The 19108-nt window shown below is 38.6% G+C and overlaps 1 protein-coding gene across 1 annotated transcript; it reads left to right on the forward strand.

Moving 5' to 3' along the window:
- Positions 1-800: 800 nt before the first annotated feature.
- On the forward strand, positions 801-19020 carry LOC117564532 (protein Wnt-10b). Its single transcript, XM_034243353.2, has 6 exons — positions 801-1156; positions 9835-9982; positions 10383-10461; positions 15703-16085; positions 16590-17025; positions 18532-19020. The coding sequence occupies exons 1-6, from the start codon at positions 966-968 to the stop codon at positions 18717-18719; spliced, it is 1425 nt and encodes a 474-aa protein (XP_034099244.1). The 5' UTR covers positions 801-965; the 3' UTR covers positions 18720-19020.
- Positions 19021-19108: the final 88 nt, after the last annotated feature.

The following is a 19108-nucleotide window of genomic DNA, read 5'->3' on the forward strand; positions in this document are numbered from 1 at the left end:
TAAAAAATATAAAATACTTCAAATATGTTAAATATATTAAAAAAATGTATGAAAATATATTAAAAAAACCCAGAAACCATTTGAAAAACTTAACCAAAGAAATTAAACAAAGTTAAGAATTGTTATAATTTCATACAAAATATAAAAATAGTTTAGAAAACATGCAAAAGTTAGAAACTTATCAAATCTCTGTTGGCAATAAATGTTCAATGTGAAATATAGTTATACAGCTACAATTTTCCATTCATCAAGAAAGTGACTACGAAGAATATAACAAAAGTCTACAGCGAGCAAGAAAAGCCACCCAGAAGTAAACGACTTATGCCATAAAAAAGTAAAGAAAATAAAAAAAAATTATATGAAAGAGAAAAACAAAAAAAAAGCAGCCAACTTGCCAACTGTGTGTGGACCAATCAGACCAGACTCTGGGCCAGCAATCGCAGTAAAACCGATTGTAAATAAAAAGCCCAACAACAAAAAGTAAACAAAAAGAAGGTAACAAACAAATATTACAAGAAGCAGGCACACACAAAACAAAAAAAGGGAGTTCCAGCCGGCCAGTAGCCAGAGAGCCAAAGCCCAAAGCTGAACGATCAATGTTTATTGGCGCTTTGGTCACGATCGAATCGCCAGTTGAGCTGAGAATGTAGCTCAGAGACATAGAAAGGCAAAAAAATAAAAACAGATCGACAATTGCAGCAAAGAAAATTGTGCAAAATGTGTGCAAAAATTTAGCAACCAAAAAAAAATTAACAAATTAAATAAATTCAGCTTAAATGAAAAAATGTAAAAATGTGCGAAAAGTGTTTTGCGAAAGTCTCTTCTCAATGTGTACTACAAAATGTTTGCTGTTGCTTGGCCTCAGCAAGCCAGCAACAACAAAAGAACTTGCCAACTAATTTGTAACAAGCAAAAAACAACCGACAACAGCAATGAGCAACAATTAAAAATTAGGCTTCAATTGTATGAAAATTTATGCAAATCAAAGACGAGCGATGGCTGCGTGGCAAGCAACAACAACAACATCACAGACGTGCAACAGCAGCACCAACAACAACAACAGTGGAGGAAACAACATTGTTGCCACACAACCACCGTCGCGTCATTGCCATTTGCATTTAATTGTTGTGATTATCTTGGCCTGCTGCACACGCTGGTAAGTGTTGTAGTCTTGTGTGTATCTTATAGATACATCCAATGTATCTACTACTACTACGAACCAGGTGTATCCATCAACACGCTCTCCGGCGTATGTAAAGCAAAATTCAAAAGGTGTAAATCGCCTGTCAACAAATTAACTCAAGCGTCGCCTTTTGTTGATGTGCTCGCTGTTGTTGCTGCTGTTGTCAGTGGCAAGTTAATTAATTAAACGACAAACTACAACAACAACAACAATCGTTGAGCAGCAGCAACACACGGCAGCAATAACAACGACAACAACAGCACTTCATGCTGTTGAGTCAACAGATTAATCAATTCCAAGACTTACACGTCGTCTCAACTCCGGAAAACTGTCAGCCAAAGGTGTTGGCATAATTAATATTGATCTAGCATTAAGATTGATCAGTTTTAACCTAGCGAACTTCTCAGTCTGCCTGTTCACCTCGCAATTTGTTGTGGTTTCGCTTTTAGAAAGTTCATTTAACAATTGTGTAAGATCGTTTTTAATTTGAGAATTTATTTAGAAAACAATAAATATAAAATGTGACTTAGTAATATATATTTCGGTTTTATACAGCTGAATTTGTCGATGAATTTCTAAATTCGAAAATTTTTTGGACCATTTATACTTATTAATATAAGTAAATAGATTTTCCATCTCTTTATGGACACAAATTTTTATAAAGAAGCGTATTTACTTTTCAATTGCATTATTTATTTAAAGTAAAATTAAAACAGTACTAAACAAGTAAGAAAGTTACAGTCGAGTGTACTCGACTGTGAGATACCCGCTACCCATTTTTAATAAAGGCAAAATATTGCGGTATCATTTTCAAAATATACCGAAAATACTAAAAAAATACTAAAAATATATCAAATGGTATATTTGGTATATCGATATAGTACACCATTCAAAATATACCATAAACGGCACAATGGGCCAGATTGTCGGCCAAAGCAACTCAGACCCCTAGTAAGTAGGCGTTTTTCCCATACAAAAGTATTTCCTAAATAACTTCGACAATTTTTATTTGATCGCAACCAAATTTTCAGAAGTCATAACTACTATAGTAATTATTGTATATACCAAAATTCGTAACTCTTGATTTGCGGGGGCGGAAGTGGGCGTGGCAAAAATTTGAAACAAACTTGATCTGCGTGCAAACATAACAAATGCTGTCGAAAAAAAATTATAGCTCTATCTCTTATAGTCTCCGAGATCTAGGTGTTCATACGGACGGACGGACGGACGGACAGACGGACAGACGGACATGGCTATATCGTCTCGGCTGTTGACGCTGATCAAGAATATATATACTTTATAGGGTCGGAGATGCCTCCTTCTACCTGTTACATACATTTCCTGCCGGCACAAAGTTATAATACCCTTCTACCCTATGGGTAGCGGGTATAAACATTATTGAAATATATGTATATTAATAATCACAATAATAAGGAAATACATTTCCATCATATAAACAAGTCAGAAAGCTAAGGTCGAGTGTGCTCGACTATGAGATACCCACCCTCAACAAAATCATATTCTACAAATATACTATAAAATATTACCACGGAAATACAAAAATATATCGAAAGCTTCATTTGGTATATTTATATAGTTCTATAATCAAAATATACCATAGAGTACTAAGCATTCCAGATTGTTAGTCAAAGCACAAAAGTATTTCTTAAATAACTTTTACAATTTTTATAATTTTAAAATTTTAATTTATTTTAAATAATTTGTTTTAAATAAAATAATAATCAATATACATTTTAATATTATTTTTATTTGTTTAAATTATTGTTTGTTATATTAATACTTTAAGTTATTATTGAATACCGAAACACAATTTTCATATTTTTATTTTTAAGCTCTCAACACTCATTTTATAGTCTGCTATTAAAATCATAAGCATGAACATCTATTGCCTGTCAATTGCCTTGATAGTTGACTTCAATCACCTGCATTTTTGAAATACATCAAAGTTCGCCAGCAATTTCTTAAAATAGTTTAGTTCAGTCAACAATGTACTACCAATTTCTATGCGTTTGCCAGCAACTATAAAAAAAATGGCAACTCAACTGGCTGGCTTTAGACCAAATTGCGAATTACCTGGCTGGCAAACAACAGACCAACAGACAACGCCATTTTGAACAGTTCATGGCCACATTGCTGAGCTGGTTGGAGTATCCAACCAGAGCTAACTTGCAACTGCCTGGCGACTGGCAAGTTGCAACAGCTTCGCTTGCATAGTTTGCCAGCTCCCTTTTGGCTGCTGTGTTGTTGTTCATTGGGCATATCCTCTGCATCTGCATCGCCATCGCCTTCGCCTTTGCCTCACTTTTGTGGCAAGTTGCAACTGCAGAGCAGCCTACACAATTGAGTTGATTTCAATTGCAGGGTGGTCCCTGGCACTGAGGCCTTATAATGCGCCTGGCGCTGTCAATCCGGCCTCCATCTCCGTCTCCGTCTCCAACTACAGCGTAGTCTGTGCGCAGTCAGGCGGACGAGAGTGCTGTCTGTCCAGGTCCAAGTTCCAGGTGCGGCTGACTGACTGCCTGACTGCCTGGTTGGTTGGTTCGTTGGTTCGTTGGTTGCTCGCTTTTGCCCTGCCTAGTAGTAGTTGCAGCTTGTTAATCTCGTTGCTGCTCTTGTCGTAGTTGTTGTTGTTGCTGTTGCTGTTGTCAACAAGCAAAAAAGTATGTTGACAACCCCAAGCTGCAACAACAAGGAGAGCGATGCAGTCAACTCGAGACTGCAGCAATGCAAGTTGAAGAGCAGCCTGCAATTCGTTGTCGTCGTTGTCTTCCTCGTTGTTGCAACGTCATAATTGCAGCGCATAATGAGGCAACTGCAACTGCAGCTTGCCACAATTTTTCGTTTGAAATGCAAATGAAGCACACACACACGCACACATGTGACACACCTGCCACGCCCCTCAAATGAGGCTGGTGTGGCAAGTGCAGAGCATAATGTGCAGCAGCCAAATCCTAATTGGGTGCAGCAACACACACAGTTGAAGTGTCGATTCGCCACTGCAACACATGGCGTATGCGCAACGACTTGACTTCACTTTGCTGCTGCTACTTTAGCTGCCTGCTTCAGCATCTCTTAAGCACACCATCGCAATATGCAGCCACATTTACCTCTGGCAGCTCATTTAATTACTTGTTAAATTTGTTGCATTTCCTTATCGCACGCCAGGCAACGGCAATAAACTCAACTCGATCGGCAATCAACGATCGACGATCCTCAATCGGCGAGAAAGTTGCCTCCTTGCCAAGCACTTTGATTCTTCGCTTAACAGCTGTAATATCTTAGATAAGCGTCGATAGAAGTGTAGATTAGCAATCAGGAGTTGGTAATAAATGCAATTTGAGTGGAAATTCCAGAGATATCCAGAATAATTTCAGATAATAATTGAGAAAGCATAATATGCGCTTTAATTGTTAATGAAAACCCGAATGACTTTAGAGGAAGTTTTAGCAGCCAAAAAAGCCAAATTTGTAAATAACTTACACATATTTTATCCGATCGCAATCCGAAAACCATAAATACTATAATTATTGTATTTATCAATATCTATAGATTAAAAGAAATTTCGTTCATTCAGAAAGAAAATTCCAAAACCATTTTTAGCTCTAATTAAAGTACTTATCTAGAGCTATAAAAATAATATTTTCTTATTTTCAAACGTAATTCAGTTTATATTATTTTCAATGCAAAGAGTCTCGCACGGGACAAATTCCGCCATGGAATTACCCATATCAAACTTTGTGCGCTTTACTATATAAGAAATTTATAAATTAAAATATAATTATTTGAGTTTATTCCTCCTAATGAACAATTGCAATGAAAAAAGATAAAATGCAAATTTTAGTAAATAATAAAGATCACGATCTTTCTTTTGAATTAATTTAAATTAAAATAGGTATTTTAACTAATTTAATACTCATTAAATATATTTAGTTTCACAAGCAAACACTAAATTTCTTTTGAAAACTCAACTTCGCAAAGTGGTTTCAATTCCCTTTGGCAATCGATATTACAAAGTCGCAGCTCTATCGCAAGCAACAAATCAAGCAAACAAAACTGCAATTTAAAGAGCCGCAAAACTTGTGAATTAAAAAAAAGGAAGAAAAAATCGAAAAGAGGGTAAAACAAACTTCTTGGCAAAATGCATTTTAATTGGTCGAAAGATATGCAATGCAGGGCATCGCATCGCATCGCATCGAGAGCCATCTGCCAGACGTCTTTCAGATAAAGAATTTAAACTGATGCACATTTTGTTAACAGCTTTATAAAGCGTATGGCTTTTAGTTGCCTTCTCGCTCGCTGTTATAGTTGTTGCTGTTTGCCAGTGAATTCAATAAAACTGATAAGGCAACAAAGTCAAGGAACCGACGACGATGACGGCGACGACGACGACGCTGAGTCATGCAGTAGAGCAACTTGAACATGAGATCAAGTCTTCGATCGGATCCTTGGATGCGATGTCGAAGCTGTGCGTATTTCACGCGATGCGATAGCAGACGCAATTGATTCGCTTATAAAATTTATCGATCTGTTAGCCATGGCTTAAAATGTGGCCAACACACCAAGGATGTTGGCTTATCAGCCACACAAAAGTGTTGCCACGATAAATGCAGAAATCAAAAGTATATACATATGTGCGATGTCTGCAAAAAAAATTTCAATTTAATTTTCATAATTTCAGTTTCTCACGCTCAGAGAGTTCTATTGAAATGCCATAAAAAGATTGAAATGTGTGGCAAAAAGGCTTTAGACTTTAGGCTTTAAGAGGCGCCGCCAAAAGTCGCTCTCAAGTCTGACTCCAATTCTGACTCTTTGGGGCTGTCAAACGGTAGCCCGTGCATAAATCAAGGATTTTTGTCGGTTTATGCCCCCGTCCAAGTCCACAAACTATATCAAATCAGTTAGCTATCTAAGCCAGTTAGGCATAAACATTGTTTCCCACACACACACACACATATGTACATGCACGCACATACACACACATACTCAGAGAGTCAGTTGGATAACTTTGGGCTACGGTCGACGAGACGAGACGAGATACATTCCATGCCAGGCTGGCCCGGAGCCACGGCAACAGCTAGGAATGCTTTTGATCTGTGGCGACCATTCAAAATATATATATGTAGATGTATACAGGGTGCCCACTGTATACTATTGTAGCATTCAATTTCCATAGCTCACTGTAATTAAATGAATTTATCACATTCTCTTTTTGCTGTTGCTGCTGCTTTTGACTTTTTGCGTACGCTTTAAATAATACTCGCAATAAAATGCGCAAATGTTGTGTTGTGATTCACATGGAAAGGAAATGCCTAAAACTTGGCCAAGCGCATTCAGCAAACAATTCAAGCGTTCAGCTTTAAGTTTCATCTTATGAGCATTTATCATTTAATTGCCACCACTACAACAACAACTATTCGTCTCTCATTTAATTGCTTTCACTTATCGCTTTACTGAAAATTCTGCCGAATTCGCAATTGTTTAAGCAAACATATAATATTAGAAAAATAAGTAAAGTAGCTAAATTAGTCATGAAGTTAGTGAGTTTATTTCGAAGTAAAAGCTTAGAATTTTAAAGGTCCTCAATTGATTTGATAAACTGAAGGCAATAAGTTCTCAATTAAAAGATCACGTATAGGAAGGATTCACTAAGATTCTATTAAAATTCAATATTACTCATTTATATATTATCTTCTAAAAGTTTTCTCTTATTTTAAATTCAAAAAATTTAAACTTGTTTCATAGTTCTATTGTACAAAACTAAATTAATTATTAAATTAAATATTAATATTGCAAACAAAAAGTAAATCAAAAACTCATTTAACAAGTAAGAAAGTTACAGTCGAGTGTGCTCGACTGTGAGATACCCGCTACCCATTTTAAATAAAGGCAAAATATTGCGGTATCATTTTCAAAATATACCGAAAATACTAAAAATATACCAAATGGTATATGTGGTATATCGATATAGTACCGATTTCAAAATATACCATACACGGCACAATGTACCAGATTGTCGGCCAAAGCAACTCAGACCCCTAGTAAGTAGGAGTTTTTGCCCATACAAAAGTATTTCTTTAATAACTTCCACAATTTTTATCTGATCGCAACCAAATTTTCAGGAATCATAACTATTACAGTAATTATTGCATATACCAAAATTCGCAACTCTAGCTTTAAAATTACGCTTGTTATTCGATTTTTTTGATTTGCGGGGGCGGAAGTGGGCGTGGCAAAAATTTGAAACAAACTTGATCTGCGTGCAAACATAACAAATGCTGTCGAAAAAAAATTATAGCTCTATCTCTTATAGTCTCTGAGATCCAGTGTTTCATACGGACGGACGGACAGACGGACAGACACACAGACGGACAGACGGACATGGCTATATCGACTCGGCTGTTGACGCTGATCAAGAATATATATACTTTATAGGGTCGGAGATGCCTCCTTCTACCTGTTACATACATTTCCTGCCGGCACAAAGTTATAATACCCTTCTACCCTATGGGTAGCGGGTATAAAAATCTGCAGTGAATTTACTAAATATTATATTATCTCCCATTGCTAAAGTTCGTTTTTTAATCGTATTTAGTAAATTAGACTTCGTTCATGTTTCCGAAGAATGTAAGTACTTTAAACTCACATTATTTGTTTGCATTTGTACTCGAAATTTCATTTAGCTACTTAGATCAAAAGATTTATGAAAGCCGTTAATATTGTCGGCATAAACTGGGCAAAAACTCAGTCGCAACTTGCACCTCATTAACATGGCTAAAGTGTGTCGCAACATCAGCAGCTCCATCAACAAACTGCAGCTGTTGTGATAGGAGTTTGGGAGCAGGTTGTGAGCTGAGTGATCAGTTGATCAGTTGTTCAGCGTGCAGCCATGGCAGGCTCTATGGAGTGAATGCTGCGTGAATGGCATACCAAATGATGGGCTGAAGCTACAGATACAGCTACAGCTACAACTACACAGCTGAAGATGTTGATGAGAGATCCTCAGATGTGTCTGTCGTTGGAGTTGCAGTTGAGGACGTGTGTGAAAATGGCACGTTTCTACATTTGAGTATTTTTTACATGCGCTACGTGCCCCAATTAACAACCCTCTCCTCTCCACACAACACTTCGCAACAGTCGACAAACACGCAACAGGGATTTAACATTAAGAAAGAATACATTGCAGACGCCATCGTGGAGCGCATCACGTATACGCGCGGTATGTCAGGCTGCGATCTGCGTGTCATAGATCAACGCGATGCGATGTGCGAAGCGATGCGATGCGATTGTAGATGTGCAAGTGTATGTGTGTGTGTGTGTGTGGATGAAGTTGTTCAACGTCAACGTCAACTGCCACTCGCAGCAACACTCTCAGCTCAACTCAACTCTGCTCGGTATCTGTATCTGTGGCGCAAGATCAGAACACCTCTACGCTGACCTTGACTGCGAGTGGTGCGCTCTAAATGAGTTCAATGAGAGCCACAATGAACCACACTGAACCACACTGAGCCACACTGAAATCATACTGAGCCACTCTGTGAGTTCTTTGACAGCAATCGTCGCTAGCTTGGCAAATTTGTTGTTCTCTTGTGAGTCATAGACCAAAGATTTGAGACGAGATTTATGACATTGCTGGAATTTAATTTAGCTACTGTCCGTCTGTCTATTTGTTTAGGAGCTTTGTCTTCGCGCTTGCTGATTAAATCAGCCGCAAAACTCAAATTAAATTTCACATAAACAAATAAAATGAAATTAAATTAAATTTGTTGCCAAGCATTTTGTTTTCTACTTTTTTTTAATTTAATTTTTGTTTTTTTTTTTTTGGTGTGTGTTATGTGTCTTGTCTGCGGTTATTTGGCGCTCAAGGTTAATGGCGAAGTTGTCATTGTTGTTGCTATTTCTGTTTGCTGTTCGCTGTTCGCTGTGTGTGGGGCAACTCGCTTGGATACAGTTTCGGAATTGAAATTGAAATTTGGAATTCGGTTTCGTATACATACGTATTCGAATTTAATTATTAACTGCGGTCACTGTAATCATAGCGCTAGCTGAAGAGCTGAGCTGCAGATTTAAAGCTTATATTTTGATAGTATCGAATGGAATTTTGCATATAAATTTTATTTTTTTTGGATGACTTAAATACAACATTATAAGACAATTCTTGTATAATATTTTTGTAGTTAATGAACAAAAACTTTATGAGCAGAGTCCTTTCCCATTACATAAATAGACTTAAGTTTTTATTATATATAGACATAAAAATATAACCCTAAAATCATGACAGCCCTTTGTTATCATACATTTATATTAGATCTGTTAATACACATTAAATGCGGAAAATTAATATGTATTTGTATATTAATATATAAATATCTCATTTTAGTAGTAAATTTTTCCATTCACATACTTTTTCTGCACAAAGCTGTAAAGAAGGAAAAATTGTATTAATTTCTTACAATATTTTCATCATCTTTTTTAATCAAATTTGTTTCCACATCTATTAAATATATTTTATATAGTGAGAATCAGCGAAGATAGAACATTAATATTACTTCCCTAATAACATTTAGAAAATGTTTTAAATATGTTAAAACCTCAATTACGTCTCTCGAATAAATGTCCATTCAATTTCACAGGTTGTATGGCTTGCCCGATGGACGTGCCACATGCCGCTCAGTGCCTGGTCTGACCAAGGATCAGGTGGAGCTGTGCTACAAGGCAAGTGATGTGACTGCCGCGGCACTGGAAGGTCTCGACATGGCTATCCGAGAATGCCAGATACAGGTATATATAAGCAAGCGAACGGTTGAGTCGATAAATTTCTATTGTTATCAATTGAGTGCATGTTTTATACCAATTTACATTCTACATTCTACTGCGAGTAGCATTACCAGATTTGCAACATTTGTTGCTGTTTTTATTTTTTTTACTTTTGTTAATTACTCTTCTAAGACTTTATCTGAAATGGCTTTTGTTTGTGCCATTAAGAAGCAAAACGATCTGAAATTGCCATCAAACAGTCGCCAAATTGATGCGATGTTGTTGTTGAGTGGCATTTCTGGTTCGTCAGTCAATGAAATAAGTGTAATTGTAGAATTTCAAGATTTGTTTTGCATCACTAACTAATCATTTCTTCTTCGCTTCTTTTACTATTTTCTGTTGACGTCTTTTTATGCTGATGTAGTTTCAGTGGCATCGCTGGAATTGCTCATCGCTGAGCACCAAGAGTCGCAATCCGCATGCATCGAATCTGCTCAAGAAAGGTGAGTTCCCCACATCAAGTTGCAAAGTTCCCAAGTAGCCTGGCCAAAAGCCATTAAGCTGACACTAAAATGTGCAGTAAGTGTGGCTCAGCTTTCACGCAAAACAAAATCGCTTTATGACCAACTAACGACAACAACAGCAACAAACTGTCAACGAGTTTGCGGTTATTCGTAGAGCAACGGCAAGCGGCCCACACGCAAACCGCTAGGCAAAAAGTAAAAACCTTAAAGATAAACGATCTAACGACTTGCCGCAGTTGAATTACTCTTTCCACATTACAAACTCAGGAGGTTCTCATCATGTTCTAGACATAACTGTTTGAGGAATCGGGTCAATCAGTACAATTGGGAAAGAAAGCAAAAAAGAATTTTGAGAATAAGATTTAAGAAGTATATGCAACTAAATAATTATTATATTAATAATTATTATATCATAAATAAATTACATATTTATTAAATCATAGTACATTCTTATAAGATCCTTTAATATTTTTCATATTTTAAAATACTTTTTTGAATATTTATATTTTACAAGATTTAAATATGACATTTTTTAAACAAATTAACAATAACACCAAAGAAAAACAATGGAAATAACATAATATCATAATGTTTGTGGTAAATATTTATTTAAAATCTAATTTTAAATAAATAATGTATGTTAATGTACTATTACAAAGGGACCTGCCTCTTTTTCTTGCGTACTTCATCGCATATTTGCTACACCCTTTGGCAAGGGTATTCAAAAAATATCTAATTAAAAGTGCGCAGTACATTGTATGCTCCCTCTCAACCCTATTTCCCTCTTCGATCTGCCGGACAGTGTCCGAAGCTATTAGCCGTCGCATTATTAGACACGCCATGGAAACAAAACCACAGCAGCGTCTCAATGGAGACGAAGCTGTGCTGCACCATGTACAATGTAGATGACTGACTCTCTAATGCCCCGGTCCAGTTGACGTGGTGGCTAGAGATCATGTTTCTAAGTCGTTGCAGCTAGTAAGAGTGTCGCTTTGGGGGACTTGTACTGAACGCACCTTTGTCACAGCCTAGTGCATCTCTAGTCCGTTCAGCAGTCCATCAGTCCAGCACAGTTCGTCAGTGCGGCAGCGCGAACTTTGACTTTGATATCTTAATCTGTTGTCGAGGCATTATATTACACACGACGATTCCCGACATCTAGGCGTGTGCCTTATGATGCTGTTCCAGCTGAGCGTCAACAAAGAGTTGCCGCTTTGTTAGCCGCTTTTGTTAGCCAGGTAGCAAGTAGCGGTAACTCAGTGATCACAGGCGCCGATCGTAGGACTAACAACTGTATCAAGCGACTACTGTTATGTAGCTCAGTTATAGTTCAAGTTATTGATATCTCGAATATATAATACAAGAGAGTAAGCCAAGACTTCTATATACCCGAAATTCCTGAAGGCACTTCAAAGCGATATTCCAGGTATTCATGCATTCAAAGTGAAGCAGGACAGCAGCGTCTTTAGCATATAACTAAAGCAATTGCTCAGGTGGCAATCAAGCGTTGCCTTTGGGGCTCAAGTCTGGCATGTTTGGGGCGCGTTCCCAAGCGCTTCATTAGTTAAATTATGCGTCATCCAATTGCTGTAAAAATGCCAAAACAATGGGGCGAATGGTCGACGACGACGACGACGACGAGTCAAAAGAGTCCAATGATCAAAATGGCGGCATGCAATGCAGATGCAAACGATATCTGCCCACAGTGGCAATGTTGAAAAGATTTCTCACAAATTTCAATGCGACTGCAATAACAAAGAGAGAGCTGAAGAGAGAGAAACGCAAAGAGACAGGCAAACAAGAGGAGAAGTCGATGATGATGAAGAAGAAGAAGAAGAGTTGCCTGGGAGACCGACGAGTAAAAGGGAAAGGCTAACCTCAAGTCAAGTCAAGTCCAAGTCAAGTTGACTCGAGTCCGGCGTAATTTATTTGCATTCATCGTATAAATTATATTGTAAGCAAACCACTTCATTCAATTTCAATTTAAAAAATTGTTATCTCTCTTGACGGATGCTGCCGCGGCCACTGACAACGTACTGCAAAACGACAGCGAGACATTTTCAAGAGACAAACAAAAACACAACCGAATCGCTTGAGAGCCGACATAGCTTCTCAGTGGCTGCAGCAGCCAAAGCTGAGTTGGACAAGGATGCGGACCAGTAGATATGCTGGGAAACCTTGCCCATAGCCAGCAATAATGCAACATAACAAAAACAGAATTAAATTGGCAACAACAGAAACAAGAGAGTGCATAGACGCAACACAGAGTAATAGATAATTGAAGCTCAAGATTATACTAATTCCTTAAAATGATGGGTGTTTTAATAGATTAGCCAAGTTTTTGGGAATAAACTTAAGATAAATTTAAAACTGAATTGCTATTAAACTTTATAAAGCCCGAGTTTCTAATAACGAGATTAGAAAAATACTAATTTAATAAAAAAAATATTTTGTGCGATGTATAAAGTAATCTGGTTTATCTATTATGAATTGAAGCTTTGATTGAGTTTTCTTTAGAAAGCAAGACTATCAGTATAAAATATCATTTAATAAGAAACATTTTTGCTATGCTAGAAAGTGACAAAACTAAATAAGATATAATTCTTTTAAAGCTATAAACAATATTATATAAATTAGATCATTTATTTGTCTGCTTTTTAAAATGTCTCACAGCTACGATATCCACATTCAACTTATGTGATTCTAGTATCTATAATATTTTGAAGCTTTGTCATCTATCATAACAGAAATTTAAGACACACTTAAGGGAACTTTAAAACTTCTCTATAGAGCATTCGTCGGTTTGTGGGAATGCATGCAAATGGCGAAAAAAAAATACAATGTCATTACAGCATATCTACACATAATTTGCATTTGGCCATAATCTTGTTGCTGCCATCAAGTGCGGAATAAACTTGATCGGTCCAAATGCGCGTACACAAAATGAGCCAGGTTAAAGTTAAAGCCACAGCTAAAGTTAACAACATTGGCCAATATAACAATGCCAAACCATAAATCTCCAAATGCATGCCACACCAGCAGCAGCAGCAGCAGCAACAGCAGCCGTAGCACTTCCAAGTAACTTCTCTCTTGCTGTCGTCGCTCGTCTCTCGACTCTTGGCTCTCAGGTCTCGACTAGCCTTCAGGCCTAACCAATATGGTAAACCCAAGCTTATGTCAGTGACATGTCTGCGGATCTGTCCGCCCGTCCGTTCGTCCGTCTGTCTGTCTGTCTGTTTTGTCAACCCGCCCGTTCGTGTGTCCATTAAATAAGGAAGGAAACAGCGAACTGAACTCTGCACATAACGAGAGTCAATATTGACAGGCAACAGGCAGCAGCGGCAGCAACGCGTGCAACGTTTTAGTCGACTTGGGGCGACATATAAGGGCAGAGGCAACCTGAGCAACCAACAGCAGCCCCCAAAAACGCAAACGAAGGGGGAGGAGGAGCGAGGGAGGAGGAGATCAATGATCGGCCAAGTGAAACGAAACAAATCAAGTCAGAGAGCAACAACTGACTGACAATCGAATCGGCGCACGGACAGGTCAACTATTTTGCATACATCTACTATAACTTATGGAACTGGTCGCAGATCTCTCCGAGATCGTCCGTTGATCGGTCTGGTGCGCCGCTCTCTTCTCGCTACTTCGCCATGCATTATTGTCAATCAACTGGGTCGATGGAAGCGGGCGATGGAAGAGTCAGGAGGCAGCCATGTACAAAAAGTAGTAAAAGGATTACGTACGATCGTCGTCAGCGATCGACCTTTATCTTAGTCTCGGTTCAAGCAAATGCATGTGACAACAAGCGAGCGACGTATGTCGCAAACAATTACTTGGGATTGCAACACACAAGACAGCAGACAGCAGGAAGAGGGATAGGGAGAGAGTCAGGGAATCGAAATGGGAATGGGGAATGGGAATGGGACAGAGGAAAACAGAGACAGGTCGTTGTTGTTATGTATTGTATGGGGCCAGTAGAGCGATCGCTTTGAGTCGATCGGTTGCCAATTTATGCGCAGTAAGAAGCACGTCACATGGCCCCAAGGCATTGTCAAATGTAACTCTCTGGCAATGATGTGATTTGGATTTGCAAATGGCCTGTGGGGGGAAACACAAAGCGTGCATAAATCAAGACTCCAATCGAACGATCACAGATCACAGAGATCTCGCCACAGATCGCGAATGCGAATGGCATGAGATTGCTGCAAGGCTGTGACTGTGACTGAGGCTGAGACTTGAAAATGCGACTCGAGACTGTGGAGAACACTGTAAAGGGGAGAGAGACCTGCGACTGGAGTGGAGTGGAGTGGAGCGTGGTGACTTGGCGTGGCATGGCATTGCTACTGTGCGCATTGATGCATTGATTGATGGCGTCTTAATCGTCAATCAAATGCGCGCTACACTTTTGCATTGCATCGCATCACATTGAAAACGATCGATTGGCTTTTGTAAGACGACAACGACAACTTGTCACAACATTGACATTTGCATTCGTGCGCATCCTGAGTGACAGACTACGAACGGGTTGACCATCTGACTGATTGTTTGACAGCTTCGCACACACAAACATCGACCAACAGCTACAGCTACAGCTACATCTCAACCCCATCGCCATCCAACGATCAACGATCCTCCTCCCGTGATGCAAACCTGTCACATTGACATATGTACTGTCGCCGCCGCATTGCATTTGCCTTGGCTATGCGATTTAGCTTCTCGTTTTTCCTTATTTGTTTTTTTTTTTTGCTTTTGTCTTATGCAAAGTGGCGCTGACAATTTGCATGTCAATCGATTGACAAATGTTGCCAACTTTGGCAACGCTCAATGACGTTCCATGTCGATCATGATTAACGTCAATTCTCTCGAATTTCTCTCGAATTTTGCATCATTAAAACTTGTCTGAACGTTCGATCAATTCAATCGATTCGATCGCTTGATATGTCGCTTGATCGTTTATCCACTGCTGCAAAAGCTGCTGAGTGCTCTGCCCACTTTTGGGGCTTGGCGGCTTGTCCAGGCTCATGTCAAAGCCGGCAGAATGTGCCGCACAATTCCCCAAGGGCAATTCGCTTGGGCATTCAGTGTTAAAAATAACGCCGCATAACTCTTGCCAATAGCCATAGAGCTTTACGTCTCCCTTGGGGTAACACAATCACACACACACATACACTATAGTATATAGTTTCACAACTCTAATTCCATTTTGTGCACCTTTAGGGTATCGAGAGAGCGCTTTTGCCTTTGCCATCTCGGCGGCTGGTGTGGCACACAGTGTTGCACGAGCCTGCAGTCAAGGACGCTTGATGTCCTGCGGTTGTGATCCCACAATTAATCGCAAAACGCTCAACAAAAACCTTCGCCAGTCGCTGGACAAGGAGAAGAAACAGTTTCTGCAATATCTAGAAACGAATCAGATTCTGACACCCGAGGAAGAAAAGAAATATGAACGCTCAAAGATCGCCAGTCGCTGGAAATGGGGCGGTTGCTCCCACAACATGGACTTTGGTGTCGAGTACTCGAAACTCTTTCTCGACTGCCGCGAAAAAGCTGGCGACATTCAATCGAAAATCAATCTACACAACAATCACGCCGGCAGAGTGGTGAGTAATTGGAAGGAATGTTGCTTAAATTATTATACGTAGAAAAATAAAAGTTTTTTAGCAGAAACTGTACTTTATGCACAAAAGAGAACATTCCCCTAAATATCATTTATGATAGTTAATCCACATAATTTAAATTTATTCAAGCGAATGTTTTAAAAGAGTTGTGTAAATAAATTTATAATTTAATAAAATAAAATGTTATGAAGCATTAAAAGGAATGAAAATTGATTGGTTTGATCACCTAAGAATTAACTTTGACAATTATTTACAAAATGGAGAAAGCTTAAGTGGATTTATTTATTCAAAAAAAGATTTTTGTTCAAAAAATAAAAGCAATTTTGAACTTAAATAGGATTTGTTGTTGTGTCCAAAAAATAAACTTAAAGATTTTAATATTTTTCTCATCGTAATTTTAATTAATTGCTTCTTTAAATTATACTCGCTTTATCGAATGATTGTCAATTACTTTTCCCTAATTGGCTTTCTATTTTTGCTTACCAGGCTGTCTCCAACAACATGGAGTTTCGTTGTAAATGCCACGGCATGTCTGGCAGTTGCCAGCTGAAGACCTGCTGGAAATCAGCACCAGATTTTCACATTGTCGGCAAAGTGCTGAAGCATCAGTTCCGCAAGGCCATTCTAGTGGATCAATCGAATCTTGGCAATGGCGAGCCAGTTGTGGTCTTGAAGCGATCACGCAATAAGAAATCAAATGGTGGCAATGGAGCTGGTGTCAGCTCGGATTTGGTGGCCGCCGATGCTTCGGGCATTCTGGAGGGTCGAGAGACGCAACGCGATCTGGATGCCGAGCGAGGCACGCGACAGACGAGCTCTGATAAGAATGCCGCCCGCATGGCACGAAAACTGGAGACGTCGCTCTTTTACTATCAGCGATCGCCGAACTTTTGCGAACGGGATCTTGGTGCCGATATACAGGGTAAGTTTAAGGTTTAATTAGATCATCGGAAAATGTAAGCAATTAGAAAATTATAATAATAGCAAGCGAACATGATCAAAATTCTGCCAACATATCACAATTAACAAAACTGTTTTGGTATTCTTATCAATGCCGTCAATATTTCAAAATAAGATATAAATCGAATTTATATTAATCAGAACTGCAAAAGGAAATACCACAAATAAATTGGCTAATTATGAAAAATTGCAAGAATTCGGTCACACTGTAACAAGACTCGAACTAATTAAAAATGATTTATTGGCATGGGGCTAAGCGATAAATTTGATTTGCCTCTAATAAATAAATCACAAATGCAAATTAACAGCAGCCAGGTAGCAACAAAAACAACCACAGCAACAATAACAACAAACGACGATTACAACAACAGCGATAACAGCAACAACAACTACAAAAACTGCAAAAAAAGCCATTTATTAACGGAGCTACCAAACATGCCACATAACTCAAAATGCGCGACGACAAATGTCGAGAGTTGCGCATGCGCACGGCACGTACTCAACAGCAACACACCAGCAACCAGAAACAACCACAACAACCAGCAGCCACAGCAACAACAACAATGTAGCAAACCGGCAACATGAACGTCTAACTGCCACTTGCAATTTTCGTTAGCCATTTTGTGGCGACTACTCGACGATGTTGTTGTTACTGCTGCTCGATGTTATGGTTGCTCGTTGTTGTCCGTTGCTGTTGTTGTTGTTGTTGTGGTTGCCGCTGTTGACACATTTGCAAATTATCAAAAGCCGCTGCGACTGCGGGCCAGTTTAAAGTGTTAATTACGACGCAAATTTATAATTAATCGTTGACGCGGGCTACCGGGCGGATGATTGTTGCTGCTGTTGTCGTTCGTTCGTTCCCTGCCCACAACCCCACACAGCACATCCACCTCTTTTTGCCGCCTTCCTCTAGACCGTGCCCCCATTCAACAGGGGCTTGATTCATGCGCCGTGTCTAGGCAAATGATGGCAATTAACGTTGGCAATTAACATCTAACAATTATGATACTTTGCTTATAGTTGCACTTAATTGTTTATTTATGGTTTTTTAATGGCCGCAACGTGAGTTCTCTCGCCTCGCTTCACGACGTGAGACCGCTTGCTATCGATAGTCAACACACAGACATTTTAATTTAATTAAGGAATATTTGAACTATCGATTGATTAATTGCTTGCTTCGGGCTATTATTCAATGTCAACGCTTCAATGCATTTGAATGAGACAAAAACTTTTAAAGCTAAGAAAAGAAGAGTGAGTTGTATAAACTTTTTGAAATATGATAATTTTTAAGATAGTGGGTAATAAATTGGTTGCTTAGGTGAACATAGAACTTCGAGATTCATCCGTTAATCTAATCAGTTTAATATTTAAAGTATGAAATTTTGCAATGACGCACAAATTTAATTTTGGCAACATTGCATCGCTTTAATGTGCAGCTAACCAACACTTTAAACATCTTTCATTGCAGGCACTGTGGGTCGGAAGTGCAATCGAAATACAACAACCAGCGATGGCTGCGCCTCATTATGCTGTGGGCGTGGTCACAGCCAAGTTAAGGAACGACGAGCGGAACGCTGTCGCTGTAAATTTCAATGGTGCTGTAGTGTGGAATGCGACGAATGCCATGTGGAGGAATGGATAAGTGTGTGCAATTGAGCAACTGAGAACTGGATAAAAGACTTCTTCTCTTCAAATTAACAACAGCGGCAGTTACAATTTAAAATTAAACAACAGTATTAAAATATAATTAATTAACAACAAAAACAAAAGAAATTATTTAGTTTAAACAAATATTTCATATTGAATAGGACTACAAATAACTTGTCAGCAGCTTATTGATCGATTGATTCATGATGTGTGAGTGTGTACATTATATATATGTTTAGTTTAGCAATCGATTCCCAATTTTCGAATACTTGTAAATACGAATAAATAAGAACAACAATTGGTCTGTCAATCAGCTGACTTTTATTTCATTTTTCCCTCATGATCCCCCAGTTTGTTTTGGACTCGCTGGGCACGTGAATGCCACTAATTCAATTAGC

The sequence above is a fragment of the Drosophila albomicans genome, chromosome 2L (assembly GCF_009650485.2).
Source record: "Drosophila albomicans strain 15112-1751.03 chromosome 2L, ASM965048v2, whole genome shotgun sequence".
NCBI lineage: Eukaryota > Metazoa > Arthropoda > Insecta > Diptera > Drosophilidae > Drosophila > Drosophila albomicans.

Excerpts from the sequence above, each read along its gene's own strand:
- LOC117564532 (XM_034243353.2), top strand. The coding sequence starts at position 966 with ATGAAAATTTATGCAAATCAAAGACGAGCGATGGCTGCGTGGCAAGCA. Across the intron at positions 1,157-9,834 it reads TTGGCCTGCTGCACACGCTG|GTTGTATGGCTTGCCCGATG; the intron begins GTAAGTGTTGTA and ends TCAATTTCACAG. Across the intron at positions 9,983-10,382 it reads TCCGAGAATGCCAGATACAG|TTTCAGTGGCATCGCTGGAA; the intron begins GTATATATAAGC and ends ATGCTGATGTAG.